The 23,533-nt window shown below is 50.9% G+C and overlaps 1 protein-coding gene across 4 annotated transcripts in view; it reads right to left on the bottom strand.

The window, feature by feature from the left end:
• CYRIB (CYFIP related Rac1 interactor B) overlaps positions 1-23,138 on the bottom strand; it is a 150,654-nt gene extending 127,516 nt beyond the window's left edge. For 2 of the 4 annotated variants that reach the window (XM_082363119.1, XM_082363122.1), the window contains exon 1: positions 22,722-22,941. Coding sequence is in view for 1 of the 4 variants with exons in the window: in XM_082363117.1 (XP_082219243.1) it covers positions 22,991-23,075 (85 nt within the window). In the remaining 3 variants the exon portion in view is untranslated. Of the gene's footprint in view, positions 1-22,721; positions 22,945-22,990 lie in introns of those variants that run through there. The other 2 variants (XM_082363117.1, XM_082363114.1) reach the window with 2 other exon arrangements.
• Between the last annotated feature and the right edge of the window lie 395 nt (positions 23,139-23,533).

Below are 23,533 nucleotides of genomic sequence, written 5' to 3'. Positions count from 1 at the left end.
CACGGTCAAGTTTCTCCTCAAAGGCCTAAAAACCTCTAACGGTCACCATAAAATTACTCACTTTTTCCCTCGTGGGAATTTAAAGTAAGTCACTGAAGTCTATACAACACTTTCCCACATAGAAAACGCAATGCCTGCAAGATTCCTTTACCCATCTCTGTCCAAAATGAAGCTTGTGTTCTGTTTACTGCTGTCACTGAGGAAGCGAGAGGGACCTGCCTACCCACCAAGCTCAGACTGAATGATCAGGCTTTCTGTCTGCATCTCATCTCTGTCAATCCCACCCCCCTACGGCAGGGTCAGGGCCCCTCACCCCCATCTCCTTCTGGGTAGACATCTGTCTATAGACCGAACCCTCTATGTCTGCTCGCCAGCCCCCAACCCCACCCAGTGAGGAGTCTAGATGGGCTCAGACAAGGGGGGAGAAGCAGAACTCAGAAGCAGAAGCCGGAACGGGGCGGCGGGGGGGATGCTAGTCTGTGGCAGACCTGCTTGGTGAAAGAAAGGAAGGCATGGTGTTCGCAGCAACATGGATGGACCTAGCGATTACCGTACTAAGTGAAGTAAGCCAGACAGAGACAAATACCATATGATGCTGCTTATATGTGGAATCTAAAACAAATGATACAGAAATAGACCCACAGACACAGAAAACAAACTTATGGTCACCAAAGGGGAAAGGGGGGAGGGATAAATTAGGAGTTTGGGATTAACAGATACACACTGCTATATATGAAACAGATAACCAACAAGGACCTACTGTAGAGCACAGAACTATACTCAATATTTTGTAATAACCTATAAGGGAAAAGAATCTGAAAAAGAATGTATGTATATCTATAACTGAATCACTTTGCTATACACTTGAAACTAACACAACATTGTAAATCAACTATACTTCAATTTTAAAAAATAATAATAATAAAAGAAGAAAGGCACGGTGAGTTAACCCTTCGACTCACCCAATGTCTCGACCTGAACTTTCTGCCTCATTATTTATATTACAAGTACCAACGTCAGGTCTCATCCAATGCCAAAACCCCAAATTTTGACAACACCCAAAACAAACCTGGTGACAAGAGAATGCAGGATGGATCAAGGATCACAGATCTAGAACCCCAACAGACTGTTAATAATAATTTCTTGAGTTGTGGGGTTTACAGTGGGGGTGGAGGGAGCCCTCATGAATTGCTGGTGGGAATGAAAACTAGTGCAACCACTTGGGAAAGCAGTTTGGCAGCTTCTCAAAAGTTAAATGTAGAAATCCACACAACCCAGGAAATTCCACTCCTAGGCATCTACCCAGGAGAAATGAAAACCCACGTTCACACAAAGGCTTTTACACGAATGCTCATAGCAGCGTTAGTCCTAATAGCCCCAAACTGGAAACAACACTGCTGTCCATCAGCTGGTGAGTGGAGAAACGACGGGATACACCCGTACAACAGAATAGTTTCCCACAGTACAAAGGGACCCAGCGCTGACGACGTGGATGAACCTCAATAACACCATGCTCCGTAAAAGAAGCCAGACACAGATCACATATTCCACTTACACGAAATGTCCCAAAGGCAATTTTACAGACATATTTACAGAGACAAAAAGTAGATTAGTGGTTACCTGGGGCTTGAGGACAGAGATTATCTGTAAATGGACATGAAGGATCTCATCAGGGTGATGAAAATATTCGAAAAACTATATTACGGCCATGGCTGCACCACTTGGTGAAGTGACTAAAAATCACTGAATTGTACACTTGAAATGGGTAGATTTTAGATACATAAAATATACCGTGCATTGGTTTCCTATGGCTGCTATAACAAATTACCACAAATTTAGTGGCTTAAAATAACACAGATGTATTGTCTTGTAATTCTGGAGATCAGAAATCCAGAATGGGCTTCACTGGGTTGAAGTCAAGGTGTCAGCAGGGCCAGGCTTCCTCCAGAGGTTCTACTAGGGGAGAACCTGTTCTCCCGTTCCTGGTGGCTGTGAGCATTCCTTGGTTTGTGGCCCCCTCCTCCAGCTTCAAAGAAAGCAGTGTCAGCAGCTACAAATCTCTGATTCTGACCCTCTGTTTCCATCATCACACCTCCTTCTGTGACTCTGACCCTCCCATCTCCCTCTTCTAAGGCCCACCTGGATAATCCAGAATGATCTTCCCATCTCAAGATCCTTAGGCACATCAGCAAAGTCCCTTTTGCCACATAAGGTAATGTATTCACAGGTTCTGGAGATTAGGACCTGGGCATCTTTGGAAGGACATTATTCTGTCTAACATATACCTCAATAAAGCTGTCATGGGACTTCCCTGGTGGTCCAGTGGGTAAGACTCCATGCTCCCAATGCAGGGGGCCTGGGTTCGATCCCTGGTCAGGGAACTAGATCCTGCATGTTGCAACTAAGAAGTCCACATGCCACAACTAAAGATCCTGCACGCCACAACTAAAGATCCCGCACGCCGCAGCGAAGAGCCAGCGCAACCAAAATAAATGAATATTAAAAAAAAAAAAAATTAAAGTTGTCACAAAAACAAAAAAATAGCCAGTGCAGGATGTGGCCAGCATGTGGGGCTCATGCAGGTGACTGCCCAGAACCCCCGCCCCGGAAGAAGCCCTCCGCAGCCCTGTCCTAGGGCAGCACGCGCAGCATAAGCGAACCGAGAGGGTCCTCGTTTTGGCCTCAAAACCTAGGAGGGAATGGGGCAAGAGAACAATTAAATCCTGGCAAGAAGACCCGGATAATCGGTCAAGTTCTAGATGAGCGAGAGGATAAAAGGAGAGTGGGAGAAATGCCTTTAGTCTCCACTGACTTGACCCCCTGCCCTGGTCCTCCCCTCACTGTCAATTCTAAAGAAAAAGAGAACTTTCATGTCTGCACAGATCTGGGCGTCTTAGTGTTCTGAAATTTCCATCTCATTGATTACTTTAAAGGAGCCTAAATTAAGTTAGTCCCCAGAGGACCTCTGATTTTGGCAAGCACCTAAATCAATACGTAAGGAGCCACTCAGAGCTGCTACCTCAGCAGATACCCGGACCAGACCGTCCTTATCAAGGTAACGAAGGAAAGCAACCAGGACTGGCCTCTGCTCCGCGGCAGCCTGATGCCCTCTCTCCCTTCACGCCTTACGGTAACCCTGCCAAGGTCACCTCTCTGCCTAGTCCTCATCAAAGTTATGGCCCTTCCCAGCCTATGAAAACAGCGTTTTCTTCTCTGTCTCTTCTGCTAGGCTATGTTCTGCCACATGCCTAGCACAGTGTAGGCACAAAGCAGGTATTCAGTAAACACTTGTAGATACATGTAGATGTATACAGTGTATGTACATGTTTTATATATATATAAACATGTTTTTATCTGTAGCATACAGTTGGTATTCAAGGAAAGCTTGTTTTCATACATATATGCATGTTTTATACAGCAACATATATACGTATATAGGCATTTTTATAGCGAGAACATAGGTATTCAGTGAATGATATATATGTGTATGTATATGTGTGTGTGTATGTGTATATATGTGTAAGTGTGTATACATACACACACATATATACATGAATGAAGGAACAGGCAATGAATAAGACATGGTTTAAAGGAAGAAGAGGAGGAAGAGCTGAAATGCAAACTCCAGGACGGCAAACATTCCGTCTCTTTGGCTCTGCATCCCTAAGCCCTAGCACAGTGCCTGCTGGCACTTAGCAGGTGCTCAATAAATATTGGTTGAAGGGATGAACGGCCCAGGCCAGGATTAGGGACTCTTGATCGCATCCCTGTGCCTTTGAGTGCAAACCTGACACACAGTAGGTGGCCCGGAGTTTACAGAGCTGAACTGCAGCAGACTGGGTCTTCAAGGAATGGGATCAGGCTGGATGGTGTCTACACCACAAAAAGGGAGGCATCGAGAGCAAGCTCACCTGTCTCACCATGTTACCAAGGTCCGTGCTAGGGACGGGATGCCTCACTCTGGCCTCAGTGGTACCTGTCAGTCAGGGTTACTGATTACAGACAGCAGGAAAGAAGAAACGGAATTTGATGAGACAGTAAGGGGAAGCTCCCAGAATCACCAGGCAGGCTAGAGAACCAGGCTGGGATAAAGGACCAGGGGAGATGGGCAGAGGGGAAATGTGGCCAAGGCTGTGCCAACAGGACATCTGCTTAGGATACTCCTGACTCTCAGGAACCTCTAACTCACCTGCATTGCTGCTGCACGCAACCCGGAATCTAAGCCACGTGGCCACGCGGAGGCCACACGCCACGGCCTGAGCAGCTGGACGCGGGAAGAAAGCATGTCTGGTCCACCTCAGCTCCCGTACCGGGGGGCAGGGCTCTGCTCCCCTCCAAGACCTACATCCTGGGAGGTCCCCCAAAGAGGGAGGTGGGTAGGATGCTGAGTACCCCAAGATATAGACAATGCCCACAAGACACACCAACTCACTGAACCGTGGAATTAGGTCACTGCAGACCCACGAGCCCTGTCTCACCGTAACTGGTCCACAGGGTGGACCCAGGGGCTCCCAGGGCGGCAGAAGTGAGAGAGGCCTCTGCCTGTCTACACAGCCCCGGAGCCAAGTGTGAACAAAGGAAGTGTTTCTTCATCTCTCACCCCAGAGAGCAAACGTCAAGCAGAATTTCAAGCATCTGCTATTGCAAAACACCTAACGTAGTAGCAAAAGGTCATTTCCAGAAACATCCCTCTCTCTCTAGCCCATGAAGACGTTAGGCATCGGCTACACTCTGGATAACTTAATTGGCATTAACTGAAGTTCATTCGTTCGTTTGTTCATTCGTTCATTCACTCTGCAAACTGTTCCAAGATCCAGATGTGCCAGGCTCCCTGCTGGGTTCTAGGGTTACAAAGATGAATCAGTTGCCATCCCTAGCTTCCAGAAGTTCAGCTGGATGAAGGAGAGGATTAAAAAAAGAGCAAGCTCTGCTTTGGGGATGGCAACTGTACTGCAGAGTTAGGGATTTGAATATGAGCTGCAGACCTTTTTTAGCAATTGCTGGACATCACTCCATGTACACACACACACACACACAATGAGCTACCTCCTGAGTCAGCCATCATGGTACCGAGAACAAGGTCTGTATGTCCAAATCCAGATCCCATTAAGAAGGGCTGCTGGCTACTGAGTTGGCTTCAAATGTCCAGGCACAGACAGTCTCCCTCCCTGAGTGGGGCGACAAAAGGCAGAGGCTGACAGTGTCACCCAGCTGGCTGTGCTCTAAGGGAGACCCTAGGTCTTGGCAACAGTTGGTCCTCAGGAAGGCGGGAAATAAAGTTTGTCCTAGGTGCCCCGGCTCTACCCTCCACAAATCATAACACCAACACCTGCCCCTTGTTCTATACTTTCTGGTTTATAAAACACTGTGACACGTATCTGCTCATCCATCATTCATTCCCCAAATACCTCTTATATGTGAGGCACTCTGCTTAGAGCTAGAAATCTAAAGAGTAAGAAAACACAGTCCCTACCCTTTGGGATGCCACTTCCTCTGGGAAGCCCTCCTTGATCTCTCAGGCTGGGTTGCATGTCCCCCATCCCAGCATGTCTCCCACCCCAGCTCCCTGTATCATCGCTATCTGTCTCTCCATCTAAACTCCCCGGCTTAGATGAAAAAGGGACTCATTTACCTCTGACAGCGCTGTCCTCCCAAGGCCTAGTACCGTGCCTGACCCAGTGGGAGCTGAATGAATGCCTTGAGGAAGCACCAGTGGGAACACCTGGGAGGACAGAAGGGCCTTCAGGGAAACCGAGATCTAGGGGACAGGGCAAGTAAGACTCTTTAGGTAAGAATCTGGCATTATCATTCCACCCCCGGTTTCTAGATCAGGAAGTCTATCTCAGAGAGCTTGGGTGACCTGCCCAAGAGATTCTTGCTCATACAACTAGCTGAGCCTCTAATCCCCCTCTCTTCACACCGATTTCCATACTAACAGGGCACCCCAGCCAGCTTCTGGCTCACCCTCTTGCCAGGGGCCACAGAGTTCCATCTGCTTTCCTGCGATCAGCTCATTGTTGGCACTTAATGTACTCTTTACCCTCCCCTGGGGCATTGTTTTAAGATACAAGGAGACTCCAATAAAGATGTTAAAAAAAATAAAAGATACAAGGAGATAGGAGCCTATCATTAAAACAAAGAAATGGATTCCTAATGATGAAATGTCGAGTACTCATTTATTCATTAAACAAATATTTACCGAACACCCACGGTACGCTCAATTTTAGGGGCAGAGAAGCAGGACTGAACATAGGCAAAAATCGCTGCCCTCTAAGGTCTGATCACGAGATGGTGTTACAAAAAGGTGGTGTCCCTTTGATGAATGAATGAATGAATCAATCAATCAATCAAAGGTAACATCAAGTGATCTCTTGCAGGTAATGTCTATGTAACTGATGCTGACTCAGGGCACCTGATCTGTTGGGGGGTGGGAGACCACACAATCCTTCACCCCCAGGTCACTCTACTAGCTATTGGGGATCCCCCTGCCTTCACTTACACTTTCAACAGCTACAGTACGAAAGAAACAGACAGAATGAACCTCCTTTTCTGGCCACTGCTGGCTTCCTAATTAAAGTCAAGGATTTGAGTTTACTTAGGGTCTATAAACACAGACCCAAAAAAAGTGTTTAAGAGAAGGCAGATGAAATGCGGGTAAGGACTAGCTAATAAAATCAGGGGAAAATGCTGGGAGTTTTCAACCATGACTGTGATTAAACAAAACTTGCTGAGAGGATGGTCTGAGGGCCAAGGCGCATGAATGTGTGCAGGGCCTGAGTTTCCAGGGCAAAATGTAAACCATAACTTCCTGCAGAATTAACTGGTCCCCGGTGGGAGATCCATGCTAAGTTCCTCTGGACCTTGCAGCTTTCCCTGCCCCCTCCTGCCACTAGGTTGTTACATAGCTCGTCAAGACTGCATCTAAAAAGCCTGTGGACTTGCAGGTTCGCTGGGGACAGCCTCTGGTAGATTAAAAGAGGTACCTAATGAAGCTCAGAAGCTGAGGCCGCCCCCTTCCAGAACATTCACTGTTATCAGGAGACTCAGTCTCCTCATCTGGTCACTGCACCAGACACTGGCTAAGGTCCCTTCCAATGACAGCTGCCCGCAAACTGCTCTTCCTCAGCCCAGGCAGGAACATGGGGTGTGGATGGAAAAGGACCTCTCTCCTGAAATCTGGGTGCAGGTCTGGACTGAATTTGAATGTGAGTGGCAGAGATGGCCAGGAGCCCCAAGGATCTCCCAAAAAGCCGATGACTTCCCAGAGATCAAAGTGGGCAAACGAGGGGTGACACCCTGGGCCAGCTGTAACGAAACCCTAATGAACAAGTTTCCACAATTAAAGTCAACAGCGGGAGAGGAACCAGTGAGGCCCAGAAAACAGTCAATGTCTTTGATTAAGCGCTGATGAAATTCCCCGTCACTGCTTTGATCTGGCTCCCCCAGGAGTTTTGTTGGCTTTGCAATGTTTTCAAAGAAAATGATCTTGAAGATACATGATTCCCCAAAAGCCACTAAACAGACACTGGCCCTTCCGCCTCCTCCCCCCGCTTCAGAGCACACAGCAGTTTCCCAGATGAGTCTTCAGTGTCAGACAATGGTAACCTCGGCCCTTTTTCTGTACAAGATGATCTTTCTCGCCAGTGTTTGCTCTCTGCTGGTCCAACTCCTTTATCAGAGTCTCGGTTTACCAACGGCTTTCTGCATTTGAAACCGAAGCCAATCTCCTTGGGCTGGGACCAATCTCTCACAAAGCCAAGGTCCCGATAAACATCAAAGTGCTCTTGGGAAACTGACTTCGTGTTAATACCAGAGCGAAGCCCATCCCCGAGTCAACTCAACTCTACACCACCCTGGATTCTGAGCCATTCTGAGTATAAATGATCAAGAGCAGGGACTTCCCTTCTGGTCTAGTGGTTAAGACTCTGTGCTTCCAATGCAGGGGGCGCTGGTTCAATCCCTGGTCAGGGAGCTAAGATCCCACAGGCCTTGCTGCGCATCCCAAAAAGAAAACGGCGGCAGGGGGGTGGGGGGCTTTGGGAGAGCAAATGGGTTCCACCCATTTGCATGTAGCTCCTTGAACGCTGGCCTGCCTGCCAGCTTTTGCACACGCTGTTCCCTTTGTCTGAAATGCTGTTCCCAGAGCTAGCCCTCAAGATTCAGTTCAAACTGTCACCTTATCTATAAAGCCCGCCCTAGCCCCTTCAGGCAAAGTTCAGTTCAACATGTCCTGAATGTGTGAGCCTGGCCTGTGCTTGGCTAGATGCACAGAGAAGAGAAACTTCCCCATATCTGGCTGTTGACCCTCCCAGGCTAGTGTCTCCAAATAACTTCTTGCTTGCAACTTTTTAAAAAAAATTTTACCGTGCAATATTTCAGATGTACAAAAAAATACATAAAGAATAATAAAACCGCCTCTTCTGCCCACCACCAAGCTTAAGGAACAAAATATAGTGAATACAAGCAAAGTGCCCTGGGTACCCCACCCCGAAACTATCTGTCTCCCCAGTTCCCCAGAGGTAAGCACTGTCCTGAATTGGGTATTCTTACTGCCACGCATTTCTTTATGCTTTTACTACGTATGACTGTACTCCTTAAACAATGTATATCATTGTTTCGCAAGTTTTAAATTTTGCATAACCGTAACACTTTGCATATTAGTACAATGACTTGTTTTTATGTCCATCTCCTCCCACAGTCCAGGACCCTCTGTGAGCAGTGATTCCTGCTAATCTCTCTGTATGGGCACCCAACCCAAACCCTGGCACATAGTTCATGCTTGATGCTTGCTTGTTGAAAATGGTAAAAGGAGGGGGAGGGGAAGGAAGAGGAGGAGGGGAGAGAGAGGGGGAGGAGGAAAAGGAGAAGAAGAAGAAAACACTGAGGACAGGGTTTTTCCCCACTGGACCCAAAAAGGGAATGGGGGGAGGGGTGCAGGAGGCCCCCCCACCCAGTGGAGCAATCCGATTGCCTCCCAATCCCTGGAGTCTGAAGGCGTACAGGACCAAAGTAAGACACAGCCCAGAGCTGGCTGAAGGGACAAAGCAGCATTTAATATGAGAAGCAGAACCCACAGTACTGTACTTGGCACACAGTAGGGGCTCTGGACCTGTCTGGTGAACGAATCACCATTTCTACAGATAACAACATGGAGAGGCTGGAACAAGAAAGTGTGATGGCCCAGAGAAGACCTAACCTGGGGACCCTCTGATGGACAGCAAGGGTCCTCTCTCACTGAAGACCAATGTACTCTTTCGTTCAACTCCAGCTCCCACAGCAGAAGCCACGGGCTGCATTCTGATTTTCAACAACGGTACTAAATAACACAGCCCCAGGGGGCTTCCAGGAGCTCTGGAGGAGACAAATGAGAAAATGCTTAAACATGTGAGGGTGGGAGAGATGGGAGGACACTTCAGGTGGCCACAGAGAGCAGGCTGATTTCCAGAGTACAAGGAATACCAGCCTTCAGAATAAAGGAGGGATGAGGCCTCAGTAAATGCCCTTTTCATTCATTAGGTGTGTCTCTTGACTTCTGAATTCTCTGCCAGCCTGAAGTGCACCTGTAAGGAGGCCACCAAGTGGAGCTGAAGAAGAGCCAGGGCTAAGATTGAGTCCCAACTCTGGCCCTCAGCAGCTGTGCAGCCTTAGGCAAATCACTCAACCTCTCTGGGCTTCAACTTTCTGAAAAAATTACGCACTCATTCTACAAACACTCTTGGATCGAGGCCTGACCTGTGGACCTCAAAGAGAAAAAAGCCCAGTCCCAGGGCTCGGCAATGCTTAGTGGAAGAAGGCCACGGCATAAACACAAAGCACGCTACGGATATAAGGTACCGTTATTAGACTTTATTTTCTGTCACAGAAGCCCCTTTCTTTTTTCTCTTCCTTCCTTGTTTCTTCTTTTAAGGGTCAAGACATGGTGTGTGGTCAACGCAAAGTAGACCAGAGAGCCAGGAAGCTCATCTTTAATTTAGCGCCGACAATACTCAGCCGGGCTTACACTTGGCCAAAGGCTTTTTTCCGGCACATCTATTCACAGAGGACTGTTCCTCAAGTTAGCTCTCAATGGTTCTCCAACGGAGGGCTTGTCCCAGGCTCTGACAGAGGCGAGGAGGGCAGACAGGGAAGGAAGATGGGAGGGGAGAGCAGGGAGGACCTAGAACAGACGCCCCCCACACACCACTGCCCAGACAGCAGCTACGCCCCTCTGGGAGGACACGGGTGACAGAGCCCTCAGAGTATGGTCCTTAGGAGAGGGAGGCAGGGAGGTGACAGGCCTATCACACACCCAGCTTCCTCCTCCTGTAAGGATGCTTCATGATGCCCCCTCCACAGAGAAGCGAAGGGACATGAAGCAACTGGCAGGGCTGGGCGCCCATGGCAGAGGCAAGGCCCCGTGTCCAGCAGCGGGTCTCCCGCGCCTCCGCCCTCTCGGGAGCAGATGAAACCCACACCCTCAGGGAACAAAAACCTTGGCGTTTTCATGGGCTTCAGCCTCGCCCAAGGATGAAACCTTTTGCTAAACCCGCCTAACACCTGATGGGCCGCCCGCTAGGAGTTGCTGAGCTGACCTGCATCTCCCGGCAGAGCACAGGTGAGGATTAAATGAGGCGATGGGCCCAGGCAGAAACTCATCCCACCACCAGATTTTTAACCGCGTGTTCTAGTCCTGACCCTGGAAACTGCGAAGATGAGGAAGGGGAGTGACTCAGCTCTGTGGCCCAGGGCTCAGCTCAGCAAGTAGCTTCCGTCATTCGGCCAGAGCAGCACAACTGCCTGATTTACCTGTCACTTCCTCTGGAAGGTGCTTGGGAGCAGAGGGCCCAGATGCCGGGCCCAACAGAGAACAGAGGGGGAAGAGAACGGAAAAAACAAGGGCTTTTCTGGACACTCAGTAAATGGCTATTTGGAAATGATGCTAAAACGTGTCCCCGTTTCCTATGTGATCATAGAAACACATACACAAAAAATATGAATCTTGGGGTTTGAAGTGAATATTTTTTTTTATACCTTTTTTAAAATTTATTTTTGGCTGCGTTGGGTCTTCGTCGCTACACATGGGCTTTCTCTAGTTGCGGAGAGCGGGGGCTACTCTTTGTTGCGGTGCATGGCTTCTCATTGCGGTAGCTTCTCTTGTTGCAGAGCACAGGCTCTAGGCGTGCAGGCTTCAGTAGTTGTGGCACGCAGGCCCAGTAGTTGTGGCTCGCGGGCTCTAGAGCGCAGGCTCAGTAGCTGTGGCGCACGGGCTTAGTTGCTCCGCGGCATGTGGGATCTTCCCGGACCGGGGCTCGAACCCGTGTCCCCTGCACTGGCAGGCGTATTCTTAACCACTGTGCCACCAGGGAAGTCCTTGAAGTGAATATTTTAAAACACTCCCATTTCCATTTTCCACCCAAAGCAGAAAATTAATTCATACGCTTCTTCCTCAAACCCACCTTTGGCACCTAGTTCCCAGGCACCTTTTTTGTGCCTCCCTTAAAAAAATGGCTGAGGAGTTATTTGAATCAGAACTGCTCCAAAATGAAGGCAAAGATGACAGGTGAGCTACAGAACTTGAAAGAAAATGGCATTTTAAACACAACAGAGACTGTCTGGAAATTTGCTATCCCCGTAACTGGCTGTAGCTCACCTCGGCGCCTTCACCTGCTTGTGGACATAAGGTTACATCTCTTCCACTAAGCACACACCAGGGCAGCTGCTCCTCCATCGGAACCAGAGTTCACTCTGCTTGCCACTTACAAAGACAATGCCACCCAAACAGAAAACAACCTTGCTATTGTTCACTGGCAGCTGACCCTCATCTTACCCTTCCCAGAAAATGATTTCCATGTGACCGGAAGAGAGTTCCTGGTATTGTGGTGTCTCTAGACACCATGAGTCTAGAAAAGTCACGTGACCTCCTCTGACCCCCACCCCCACCCCACCCGCGGGTTACCTCATTGATTATTTTACTACTATTAAATGGCAAAAATAACGTCTTCTGCCTGGGTCTAGGGTGTCTGATCCAGGGTGGCTGTTACATTCAAGAACTGCCAGCTGTTCTTTCTCCAGTTGTCTTATATTCCTGTTAACAGGCCTGTTAGTACTGGAACCTCAGGAATGCCCAGGACGAAGCTTGAGGAGCTGCTCTGTTTTGTTATGCGCCGTGTACGAAGGGATCTCCACTTTGGTTTTCTTGCTTTCCCTGGAAACAGCAGAGTTCTCAGTCTCTTAGAAGAAGAGACAGAAAAGAGGTTTTCTTCCCATAAAAGTAACATAGCCACCACATTACAGAAAATGCGTCAAAGAGAGAAAGGAAAAGAAATTCGTCCAGATTCTTATCCACCTTCCACAACCTCTGACACCATTTTGGAGTGTATTTCCTTCCAGCCTTTTTTCCTATATACGACTGCTTTGCTCAGTTTCGCCCAGCCTCCCTGGGCCTTCACCTTGAGTGGCTACAGCAGAACTGATTCAGGTCTTTGGTTATGGTCAGACGCTTAGGTTATTTCCAACTTATTTTGTTATTGTCAAAAAAGCTGAGTTGAAGATCTCTGTGCAACATTTTGTCTAGATTTTTTATTGTTTCCTTATGACAGCTTCCCAGAAGTGGGGTCACTGGGCCAAAGGTTACAAAGATCTTCATGGCTCTTGATATAAATTGCCATGATTGCCCAGAAGGGTTGATCAAGGACCCAGCTGGCCACCAGCAAGAAGATACAGGTGCCTTCCCAGGATGACACGGTCCACAGGCATCCTGGGGGGAGGACGGGGCACCGCATGGATTTTCTCGTGAGTGAGCTCTTAGAGAACATTCCAGTCTCCGCACATCAGCAGGTGCATCTCAGGTGCTCTTCAATCCCTGCTGTTGAGTGGCAGCTCCATAATGCGTAGGAGAATAAGCTCCACGGTGGAATCAAATACTCCCTCCCTCCTGCCCCACTTAACATGATCGGGAACAAAAGATCAGGTTCCTTTTCTTTGGGTTTTAAATGTCCAAGGTCTTGAGACAAAGATCAGGTTAGCTGGAGAGAAGCATTTTCCAATCACATTCCCAGCCACGATCATGGGGGAGGGGGTCCCTGGGGGAATGGGTGGGGGACATTCAAAAGGTCACACCTCACCTATTCCTCATTTACTGCTGAGAGGAAGAGGGCCAGGGTGAAGTCAAAAGTATGCAAATTCGTTTTTCTACACTTCCTCTGCATTTCACCACTGAAACTTTGAGAAACACCACTTGGGGAAAGAGACAGTTCCACTGGGGGTGTCGGGGTCAGGGGGAGGAGGGGTCATCTCTAAAGGCTGGAGTCCCCCATGGGCCCAGGAGACCCTTTCAGATCAACTCCAGAATGGGGCATTCAACCACAGACGTGAGGAGTGCAGGAACAAGGACAGTCCTAAATCTAGGAGCTGTTGTGATCAGAGATTGCTTTTATTCAAAAAACGGAGTCGGGCCTCACTAGGCCAGGAGAGGCTGTGTCCTTCCAGTCTACTAGGTCTCCCACACTGGAGCTGGACCCCCCAAAACTCTCCAAAGTTAATCACACTCAAGCAGAAGAGACCCCTGGAATAACTGTACATACACGTGTAATATATGGAATGCCACCGGGTCAGGACAACTACACATTCTCAAGATGTCCTCAGTGTATCACAACATATAATGGAACTGTATCTCATGATCATTTAACTTAGCTATATTCAGCTATACTTCAAGGGCCAAATGCTTTTTTTTTTAAATTTAAATAATAAAAGTGTACTTTGTCTCTTGTATTTAATTGAATTTTTTTTTGGATATTGTACATTGTACTTTACTGTACACTGTACACTACTGTTTGTGCTATACATTTACACACACGTGTTACTGCACAGCATCACATACACAAAATCACGTGTGCACAAACGATCCTTCAGGGGCAAATTCGGAGACTGAATCATTTTCACCATGCAGTTTTGCCTGCTGAGCTGACTTCTGGACTTCACGACTGAGACGTGTCTCCTGTGTAAGGTTTCTTCTCCTTTGGTGCTTTTAGGTCTTGAGGGATGCGTCTGTCTGTTAGGAACTAGCAGAAAATCAGTTTCGGATGAGAACAGGAAACCGGACCTCCAAGGCTGGTGAGCGCTGGGGAGGCCACCATGGCTCGGTAACCCGCCTGCCACGGACAGGCTGTCTGGTCACGAGAACTCCTCGCTGGGCCACGAGCTGGCCGTGTGGTCCTTGGTAGGGCTTTCACCTCCCTGGTCTGATCACTCATTCTTTGAGTGAGTGACCTAGATGACTTTCAAGTTCCTGCGTGACTCTGGGCAACTCACATCACCTCTCTGGGCCTCCATGGGCGGTGTGAACAGGTTCCAACCTTGGACGAGAATCAGAGCTTCCCAAGCGGGACTCCTAGACGAGATTACACTGTGTGGAGATACTGATCTCCTCAGCACTTTGGGTGGGTGGCCCCAGGGTCAGTCATCTCCAGCCGAGAGATGCTTCCTCTTTTACTGCCCATTCCCCAACCCACACCTCATAAATTCTGTTTCCCGAGTGGGCTGTGGCCTGAAAAAGGCTGAGAAGGATGGGACTAGGTGATCTTCGATGTCCTTTCCATCTTATACCAACTGCCCCACCCTCAGCAGTTAGAAACAGGTGGTACACAGGTAAAACATTATGCCACGTGGGGTTCCTCTAACTGGGTGACAGGGACCAATGCGTCAGAATCATTTGGGTGCCTGTTAAAAATGTGGATTCGTGACCCTCCCACGCAGGAAGCTTAAACATACGCAAGTTATGGTCAGATAAAAGAAATACCGGGCAAGAGGAAACATACACATAGAATGTTCTGGCAAATTCACACACTGAAAATGGATGGGGGGAACACTACAAGCTGAGCGATTCGTCCTGTATCCACCTTATTTTCTCAAGTCTACAGTGACCGATGCCCAAACACTGGGATTTTCCTGTCCAATTCAACCATCCACCCCAAAGCATGAACCCATAGCACGCTTCCTTCCCCCAAAACTTTGCCTTGTTGGGGGTGCGTGCAGACAGAGTAATGCAGACGATGAATGTGCTACACGTCCCAACACCAAACGCATCAAGAGGTGTATTAATAGCACCAGTCAGTTTCACACTGAATTTACCAAGAAACCTCACCACTCAAATTAGCCCAAGTAATCTACTTACAAGAGTCATTCATAAATTCGGAACTTCCTGGGCTGACAAGTTCACAGTAGGTGGCCCTCGGCAGTGATGGTTGCCAAGGTGCCTATCATAATGAGATGCCCACTTAGAAAACCACCACCGTCTTCTAGCAACATCTAGCAACATCCAGCAGCAGCAGCGTCTGCTCCTTGGTAGACAACTCTCTTCAGAGATTTTTCGAGTTGTGTTTGAAGTACACTCAGCAGAGGTAGTAAAAACAATAGGTGGGTGTTGAAGCTGGTGTAGCACTTTGCATTCCAGCTCTGCTTCTTATTAGCCTCTAAGTGTTCTCTGTTTCCTCATCTGTAAGGTGGGGATCATATAACTGGCCTCACAGAGTTACTGTGAGTAAGAAATACCATCTGCAAAGTACACATTGTCCATGCTCGATAAGGGAAAGTTATTACTGTAATAAGGTAGACGAAAGAACCCCAAAAAACCAAAATCACAAAAACCTGCAATGTGACATTTACAGGAGCCTTGTTATTAGGGAGGCCTTTGTCTGGGTCATAAATGCGACACAAAGTGTCAGACATGCTGTCTCGCTCCTCAACTCCCGCCTCCCTGCCCCCATCCCCTTCTATCACCCTGCCGCCCTGTCCTCTGGTGCCCGGTGACTCTCCCTACTGTCCTATCTCCAAACCTAGCTAGAGCACTTTTCCAATTCCTGAGGGACAGGATAGGCTTGGAGGGGCTGGGCCTGGGTGAGCCCAAGGAAACACATCCAAATGCTTCCTTCTCAAGCTGCTCAGGCCCTTAGGGACTTGTGTGGGGTGTCAGGGGTCACACAGTATTGATTCCCCCCAAGGACCCATCATCGGGCCCAGCGCGTAGCAGGTGCTCACTCAGTGTCTGTGGCTGAATAGCAGGATGGACCTGCTTTCTCCACGATGAACTGAACACTTGATAGCTACGAAAGCGTGTTTGGAAAGGACCGTGAAATACCCCTCAGCTTTCGTTTGCAGCCTGCGGGATCGGAATGCCCGCACCGGCCGGTCTCCAGTGCCTCCAGAGCTTGGGGCAGTACACAAAACCAGAGTTCAGGGGAGCAGAGCAGACATTTTAGGATTTTACTGGCTGAGTTTCACTTCCTGGCTGCCTTCTGTATTTTACTTCAGCTCTGGTTTTGAGCAAAGCTGGGGCCAGGCCAGCACACACACTGGCAGCAAAGGCCTCCCCTGGTCTACATGCCCCTCCTCCCAGAGTCCCAGACCCTGAGGCTGAGCGGACAGGGCACTCGAAGTACCGAGTACCTGTGAGACGCCAGGCCCTACGCCAGGCAGACTGTGTCCGCTTCTGACTTAAGAGCCACAACAAGCTGCAAAACAGGCATTGGGATGCCGGGGGAGGTTAGGCAAGCTGCAAAAGACTCCACAGTTAGGGAGCCATGTGTGAACCAAAGGTACCAGGTCCTAAGTTCCACGGTCCTTCTCCCTTTCAAAGGAGAACCCCAGAGGGGCCAACCCCGGCGTTCAGTTTTGCATAAAAGCACTGCAGCAGTTTGCAGTTACCTTACAGAAATACCTGCCCTCCCATCAAATCCATATCCCATGTCACTGCCAGAAGGATACAGCCCTGGCCTGGCACTGGACAAATCAGTTCCCACCCAGCGGTGACTATGTCTTTGTTGGGGGGGGGGTGTCTTTTTGGAGTGTTTCTACGAAGGGGCTAGGTTAGCCGCTAGAGCACACATTACCTCATTCAGTCCTCCAGACAACCCAGAGAGGCAGGTGTCATTAGCCCAGCTTCGTCCGAGACGGTTCTGGCTCAGCAAGGCCCTGCGATTCGCCCAAGGTTACACAGCTACTGAGCGGTAGGGCCGGGACGCCTTCGGCTCCACAGTCCAACAGTATCTGCTGAGCGGGCACTGGGTTAAGATTCCACAGAGCTCCAAGTAGCCGGACACAGCCGGTCCCAGGAGACGCCACTAAGCAAAGGAGTCAAGGCCGGAGCTTTTCTTCCTCCTGCTGCCCAGGTCTCCTCCCAGCCTTAGCCCCTCTGCGTGGCTGCACCACTGTCCCCGCCTCCTTACGTGAGGGGGCTGCGCTGACTGGGGTAAGGGAGGGGGGCCAGGAGCCCCTAACGGGGCGCTCGGCTTCAAAGCCATCGCTTTTCCCGCATCGGGCCTTCTTTTTCACTGTGGGTTTAAGGGCTCGGTCCCCTGCCAAAGGAAGGTCAGGGGCAGAGGTACCTTTTGCGCTGGAGGACCTCCAGCCCCCAGCATTTCCTTGGCCTCAGAGCCTTGCACTAAGGCGGCCCCGAGGCGCTCACAGAAAGACACTCTGGAGCCGTGTGATAAGCTCGGTTTGGGAGCCAGAAGACCTGGGTTCCGGTCCTGACTTTGCCTCTTGGGTAAAATGCTTCCCCCTCTGGATCCCAGTTCCCTCATCTGTTCAATTAAGAGTACAGGACGCCTGAAGCCTGAGACCCTGAGCTAGAGGTTCCTGCTCAGCCCTTCCAGACCTCATCACGGGTGAAGGCCTGGCACAGTCCGCTGCTTCCCTCCCTTCCCTCCCTCTCCCACCCCACCTCGACTGCCCAGAGCACCCGGGCCCCGCTGGGCTACGGAGCACCTCTGGGTGGGTGGAGGGAGCTCTTCTCCACCCTCCCTTCAGTCCCCACCATCTTCCTATCGTGTGATTTGGGGCACGTCTGTCTCCTCTGCTAACTAAGCCATCAGCTGCCAGGAGCCTCCGGGATCATATTCTGATTCGCATCCTCAGTGCCAGCTGGGGTCCCAAATGAATGAGGCAGGTGGGGACCTCCAAGCTCTCCCTACTCAAAGCGTGGTCCACAACCCAGAGCATCACGTGGGGAGGTGTTAGAAATGCAGGCCTTCCGCCCACCCCAGCCTGTGACTCAGAATCTGCAAGGGAATCCCCAAGGATCTGGGGCACACGCCAGTTTGGGAAGTGTTGCAAGGTGTCCCCCAGTTCTGACATGCCCTACCCCACATCCCTCGATTTGACCACCCAGCTGCCTCCTGACTTGTGGGCTTTAGTAGGGCTCACTAAAATGTAGCCTGTCATTAAGCAAAAAACATTCACCTTAGGAACCTTCTAGAAGCCTGCCACTGACTCTCAGATTCTAGAAGCAGCATCTGAAATGTACAGCCCCCCAGGGTGATTCCCAGCATGTGTGACCCACTGGCTCTCTGAGTCTCAAGGAAGCCCAGGCAGCTTCAAAATGTTCAGGGCTCTCCCCCTCAGTTCTGTGGCTCTGGCTACCCTCGTGCTCCCCGTCCATCAGCCCCCATAAACGGATGACTGCCAACAGCAGAGACAAACAGACCGGCAGCCCACCTGCCCCTCACGGGCCCTGCATCCACTACTCTTGACATTTATTCAACTTGGAAAGAAAAGGAACCCTTCCAAAACAAGCTTTCAGTTTTTTTTTTTTAATAAACCCTGCAGTTCCTCTAATAGCTTCAGATTATCTTAAATATTTATAAAACTCATTCTCAGCATCACTTCTTTAAACAAATCTCCTCGTCAACTTCGATTATTTATGTATTTATGAACATGATGTCTCCTTCCCTTGGAGCAGATGGCAGCTAGTAAGTCTCTGGAAAGGAGAGGAAAAAAAAATCAACGGGACAAAACGTAAACTCAGTGACTCCCCAGTTTACTCTCCTTGACAAGCTCTGGTACAAGGATCTCTCCATTCACAGTGGAAGCACCATACTGTGGCCAGTCAACAAGTGGTTTGGGAAAGCATGGAGACTTGAACTTGAATCTAGGACGAAGCTGTCACCCAAGGGCTTGATCCTCAGTGGGAACTGGAGCCCCGTTAACGGAGGGACAGGACGATGGGACTGGGGCCAGGACAGAAAGAGCCCAGGGGTGGCAGGAAAGTAACTGACATTTGCTGAGCACCGTCTATGTGCCATACACTGTGCTGGGAGGCTCCCCAGACCACCTCTGTGTGGACCTTCACAACAACCTTTCCAGGCAGCAAACATTGTTCTTCATTTGAAAGATGAAGAAGGCCCAGAGAGAGGAGGTCACGGAGCTAGTAAGCAGCAAAACCAGGATGGAAACCCAGACAGTCTGGCCCCCAAACTCATACCCATGCTGCCTCTGAAGCAAAAAAGGATGAGAGGAAAATACAGTTGCTGTTAACCTCATGCATCCTTGGCTACAAAGTTATTATCTTCCCTTCAACCTGGTGAGGCCAATCACCCCTTTTAAGACCATCAAAGACTTAACTCCCAAAGTTCTACCCATGCAACAGAACTCTGTCCATTTGACGATCTGGAGGGATCAAGTCTTGGGTGAAATCTGGAAGGAGTGGATACGAAGTTTATGAGAAGATAAGAAATGAGTGTCATAGGCACATAAAAAGCTCACTTTATGAGAGACAGGAAAAAAGGTCTTTTACCCTCAGGGATGGATGAAAAACAGGATCATAATGATTCTTTCTTCATCACGCCTTTATCAAGTGTCCCAGACAGGGAAGGAGAAAAAGAATAAAATCAACCCTTCCCCCCACCCTTCCTCAATTTACTTCTCTCCAGAAGCTCCAATTCAAGTTAAAAAAGGGACATGGGTCTGGCCTTTGAGGCGCTTATGCTCTCTCTAGTTGAGGACACAGGGATCATTACTGCTGCTGCTGTTGATAATAATAATCACTGATGATTATGGCCATTTAATGGGGGCCTGTGCTGAGAGCATCACTCACACGACCGCAATGAGCAAAACCATCCCCCCGATAGATCGTCCCATTTTACAAATGAGAACACTGAGGCTCTGAGAGGTGAAGAAACTTGGTGACATGCACACAGGCAGTAAGAGGGGGCAGTGAGGTGTGAATGTGGATCCTGCCCTCATGTTCAGGAGTCCTGTGAACTGGATGGAATGGGGCAGGGATGATTTTGCCTGTTTATACATGAGGAAAAGAAAGTTCTAAGAAGGTCATGACCTCTCTAAGGCTTCAGGCCAGGGCATAGCTAAAGTGGACTGATTTTAAATCTGACGTTTCACTGACACAACACTATCGCCACAATGCTTGCTGGAAGATGGTTTCGCTGGAGAGAGAGAAACCGCTTTGGCGGCCAAGTCCCAGACCTCCAAAGCCACAGGACAGTGGTCTCTTCAATCAAGGAGATGATCAGCGTAAGGCCACAACCTCCGGGCACTGGTGCCCCTCAGGAGTCCCTCCTGTCATGGGCTCTGGGTCCTGAAGCAAGAGCTGACAGAGACTGCGATTCCACAATGGGGAACCAAGACACACTTGGAATGGCCAGAGAACAATTGCAGAAGGTCACCTACAGGCCAGTGCGCTGACCTTGAGGTAGAGACAGACTGTACCTCCACAAAGAGCAAACCATCCCTCTTTTGTTCATTCTGTCAAAAAAAAAAAAAAAAAAGCATGTACTGAGTATCCAGCATATGCCAGACAGCCTGCCAGGTGCCAGGGGAAACACAAAGGCCCTTCAGAAGGGAGCGCAGCCCACAGGGAAGAGCGGGAGATCTCTGCAGTTGCAAGTCTGGAGTAAGGACCTTGAACCTGCTGCTTAATTGGCTGAGGGTCTTGGGCCAAGTCCTGCACTTCCTCTAAGTCGTAAGATGAGAATAAAATCTCTACTTCATAGGTAACTATGGCCACTCTATGCCTTAAAAATGAATCTGTGCATGCTTAAACCGCAGCTGGCCACACAGAGGTGCCTGCTTTTGCCTCTTAAAATAATAGCAGCACTCAGGCTCATCTCCTGCCCTCCAGCTGTGAGAGAAAAAAACACCAAAACAAAAAGCACAGCTAAGGATCCTAAGAGAAGCACACACAGGCCTTTGGGAGCTGAGAAAGGAGAAAAGGAATGGCTGTCAGAGAAAGCAAAATTACCTGAAAAGCTCCCCAAGTGACCTGCGGAAATGCATAGTGAGCCTTTATACGAAGGCCATTTCCAAGTACCCCTGAGGGTGAATCCACCCTGGGCTCCTTCAGCACGCACGCTCTGCCCCTCCCCATGCCTAAAGTTTAGCAAGGATCCAGATAATGCAAATTACAACGTGCCTCCCCAGGAAGAAAACTCAGGCCAGCTGACCACTTCTGCATGCCCCACCTAGGAGAAAACCCACCTCTCCCTAGCTTCCTCCTGTTTACAGGAACCCCAATGCCTGGGAAATCAGCCCAGCTGTCAGCCCTGGCAGCCCGCCCCGGTGGCCAGTCATCTGGCGGTGGCAATCAAAATGAGGCTTCCTTTTCATTTCCACTAAATGCAATCTTCCAAGAATAGGAGAGGCTCAAAGTCAGAGTTTAAGCTCCTTTTCATAAGAAGTCAATATTTTCACAAGCTAATCCTCCTTGGGAAGGGGGTGGATTACATATATCCCAGGTGGCAAAATGTGGCTCTCTGGGGTGGAATGGATGTTACAGGGCAAGGAAGCCAAAATGTGGAACCACACCCAGCCACTCACTTCTCAAAATTCACCACCCACCTATTCATTTCACAGGTATCTATGGAGCACCTCCCATGTGCCCCAGGCCCCCCTTCTAGGCGGCGGGGGTGCAGAAATTAAAGGTGACTGACAATGACACGTCCCATCACTGCGCCCTCTCCAGGCCAGGAAATACACGCTCCTCTTCTCGAGGCCCAACTCAAAGCAGCCCATTTTAGAGACAGGCGCCTAAGACTCAGAGAGGGCAAGCGATTTGCCCAAGGTCACACAGCTATTAAGTGGCAGAGCAAGGAATTAAACCTAGGTGCAAAGTCCTCGTGACACTCCCCGGCGGGGCCTCCTTCCCGCTCAACCCCTCCCCCTCTGGCTCCATTTCTGCGGCAGGGGGAGGATCAAAGACCGCTGCCGGGGGCTCCAGTAAGGGAAGTCCTCGGTTCCTCTTTCCTTCCAGCCCCGACACAGGACACACAAGGTTCCATACCCACGGTGTGTGTACACAACCCCAGGGAAGCCGTGCAGGCTGCAGGGGCATCCACTCGTTAACACTGAACTTCCATTAAAAAAAAATGGAAAAACAAAATACGATGAAAAGATAAAGGGCAAAGAGGAAGTGCTCTTTAAACAGAGGCGGGTGGTTACCCCACGAGGAAGTCTTGAAGCCAAGGGAGATTCTGTTCACCCCCTCCAGTTCCTCAATTCTAAGAGACTGGCCTTCCAAGCCCCCAGTCGAAGTTAGCTGGGGGGTTGGGGGGTGCACGGCGCCCGGGGTCAGACCCTGCGCCCGCACCTGGCTAGCAGGAAGGGTCAGCGGGGGGGCGGCCACGCCAGGCACCCCTCCCTCCGGGCACCGCCGCGCGCTCCCCACAGCTGGGCGGACCCGGGCGGCGGCCCCTCGGCGTGCGCCCCTCGCGCCCTCCAGCCCCCTCTCCCCCGAGGCGCATCCTCGGGGCGCCCCAAGCGCCGGGGGCTCCCACCGCTGCGGCGCCCCCTCTCCAACCGCAGGGCGCCCGGCGCGGCCCGGATCGCACTCCCACCTCTCCCTGCACCCATCGCGCGCGCGCCCCGCACCCCACGCCCTCCCCGGTGGCAGATCGGCTCCCAGGGCGCGCGCCGGCGAGCCGGGCGGCTGCGCCGGAGGAGCCCCGGGCACGTACCTGGTGGCCCGGGCGAGCGGCGAGGGGAGCGCGGCCGCCGGCGCTGGAGCGCAGGAGCCTGGGAGCCTCGGAGCCTCGGGTGCCGCCGCCGCCGCCGCCGCCGCCGCCGCCGCCGCTTCCGGGTTGGCGGGTCTCACGTCACCGCCACAGGTTTGCGAGCGGCCCCCGCCGCGGCGGCCCAGCAGCAGCAGCAGCCCCGGCGACTGCCAGGCGAGAAATAACTATAAAAGGAAGAGACGCATCGACGAGGAAGAGGAAACGCCGTTTACCTTCGAGAAGCCGCGCCGCCGGCGCTCGCACAAAAGGAGGACGCCCGCCGAAGCCGCCTCCCCCCGCGCCCCGTCCCCGCCGCATCGCGGAGCCCGGCGTCAGCGCGCGCGGCGCCCCGGGACCGCCCCGCGCCGGCCCCCACCCCACAACCTGGGGGCCGGGGCGCGGGTGACCTTGGGCAAGTCGCGGCAGGAGGGCGAGCGGCCGCCCGGGGGCGCGCTGGGGGGCTCGGCGCCCTCCCGGTGGCGTAGACGAGGGAACTCCAGCTCTGGGAGGCGCGGGGGTGGCCCAAGGGCACAGCCCGTCGGGCCCTCAGCGCCCCCGACCTTCAGGCCGGCCGGGTTCCCGGCCCTGGGTCCGCTGCCCCCTCACCTGTGCGCGGGGAAGGATGCAGATCCCTGCCCCGCCCCCCTGGCGGTGGAGGCGTGGACGGCTTGTGCGTTCAAAACATCCATTCGGCCCTCGACAGATATTCGCTGAGGGCCTACCAAGTGCCAGGGCCGTCCTAGGTCCCGGAGAGGCAGTTGGGAATCCAAACAACA

This window comes from Balaenoptera borealis (assembly GCF_965194805.1).
Source record: "Balaenoptera borealis genome assembly, chromosome: 17".
Taxonomy (NCBI): domain Eukaryota; kingdom Metazoa; phylum Chordata; class Mammalia; order Artiodactyla; family Balaenopteridae; genus Balaenoptera; species Balaenoptera borealis.
This window is presented reverse-complemented; position numbering and strand designations above follow the sequence as displayed.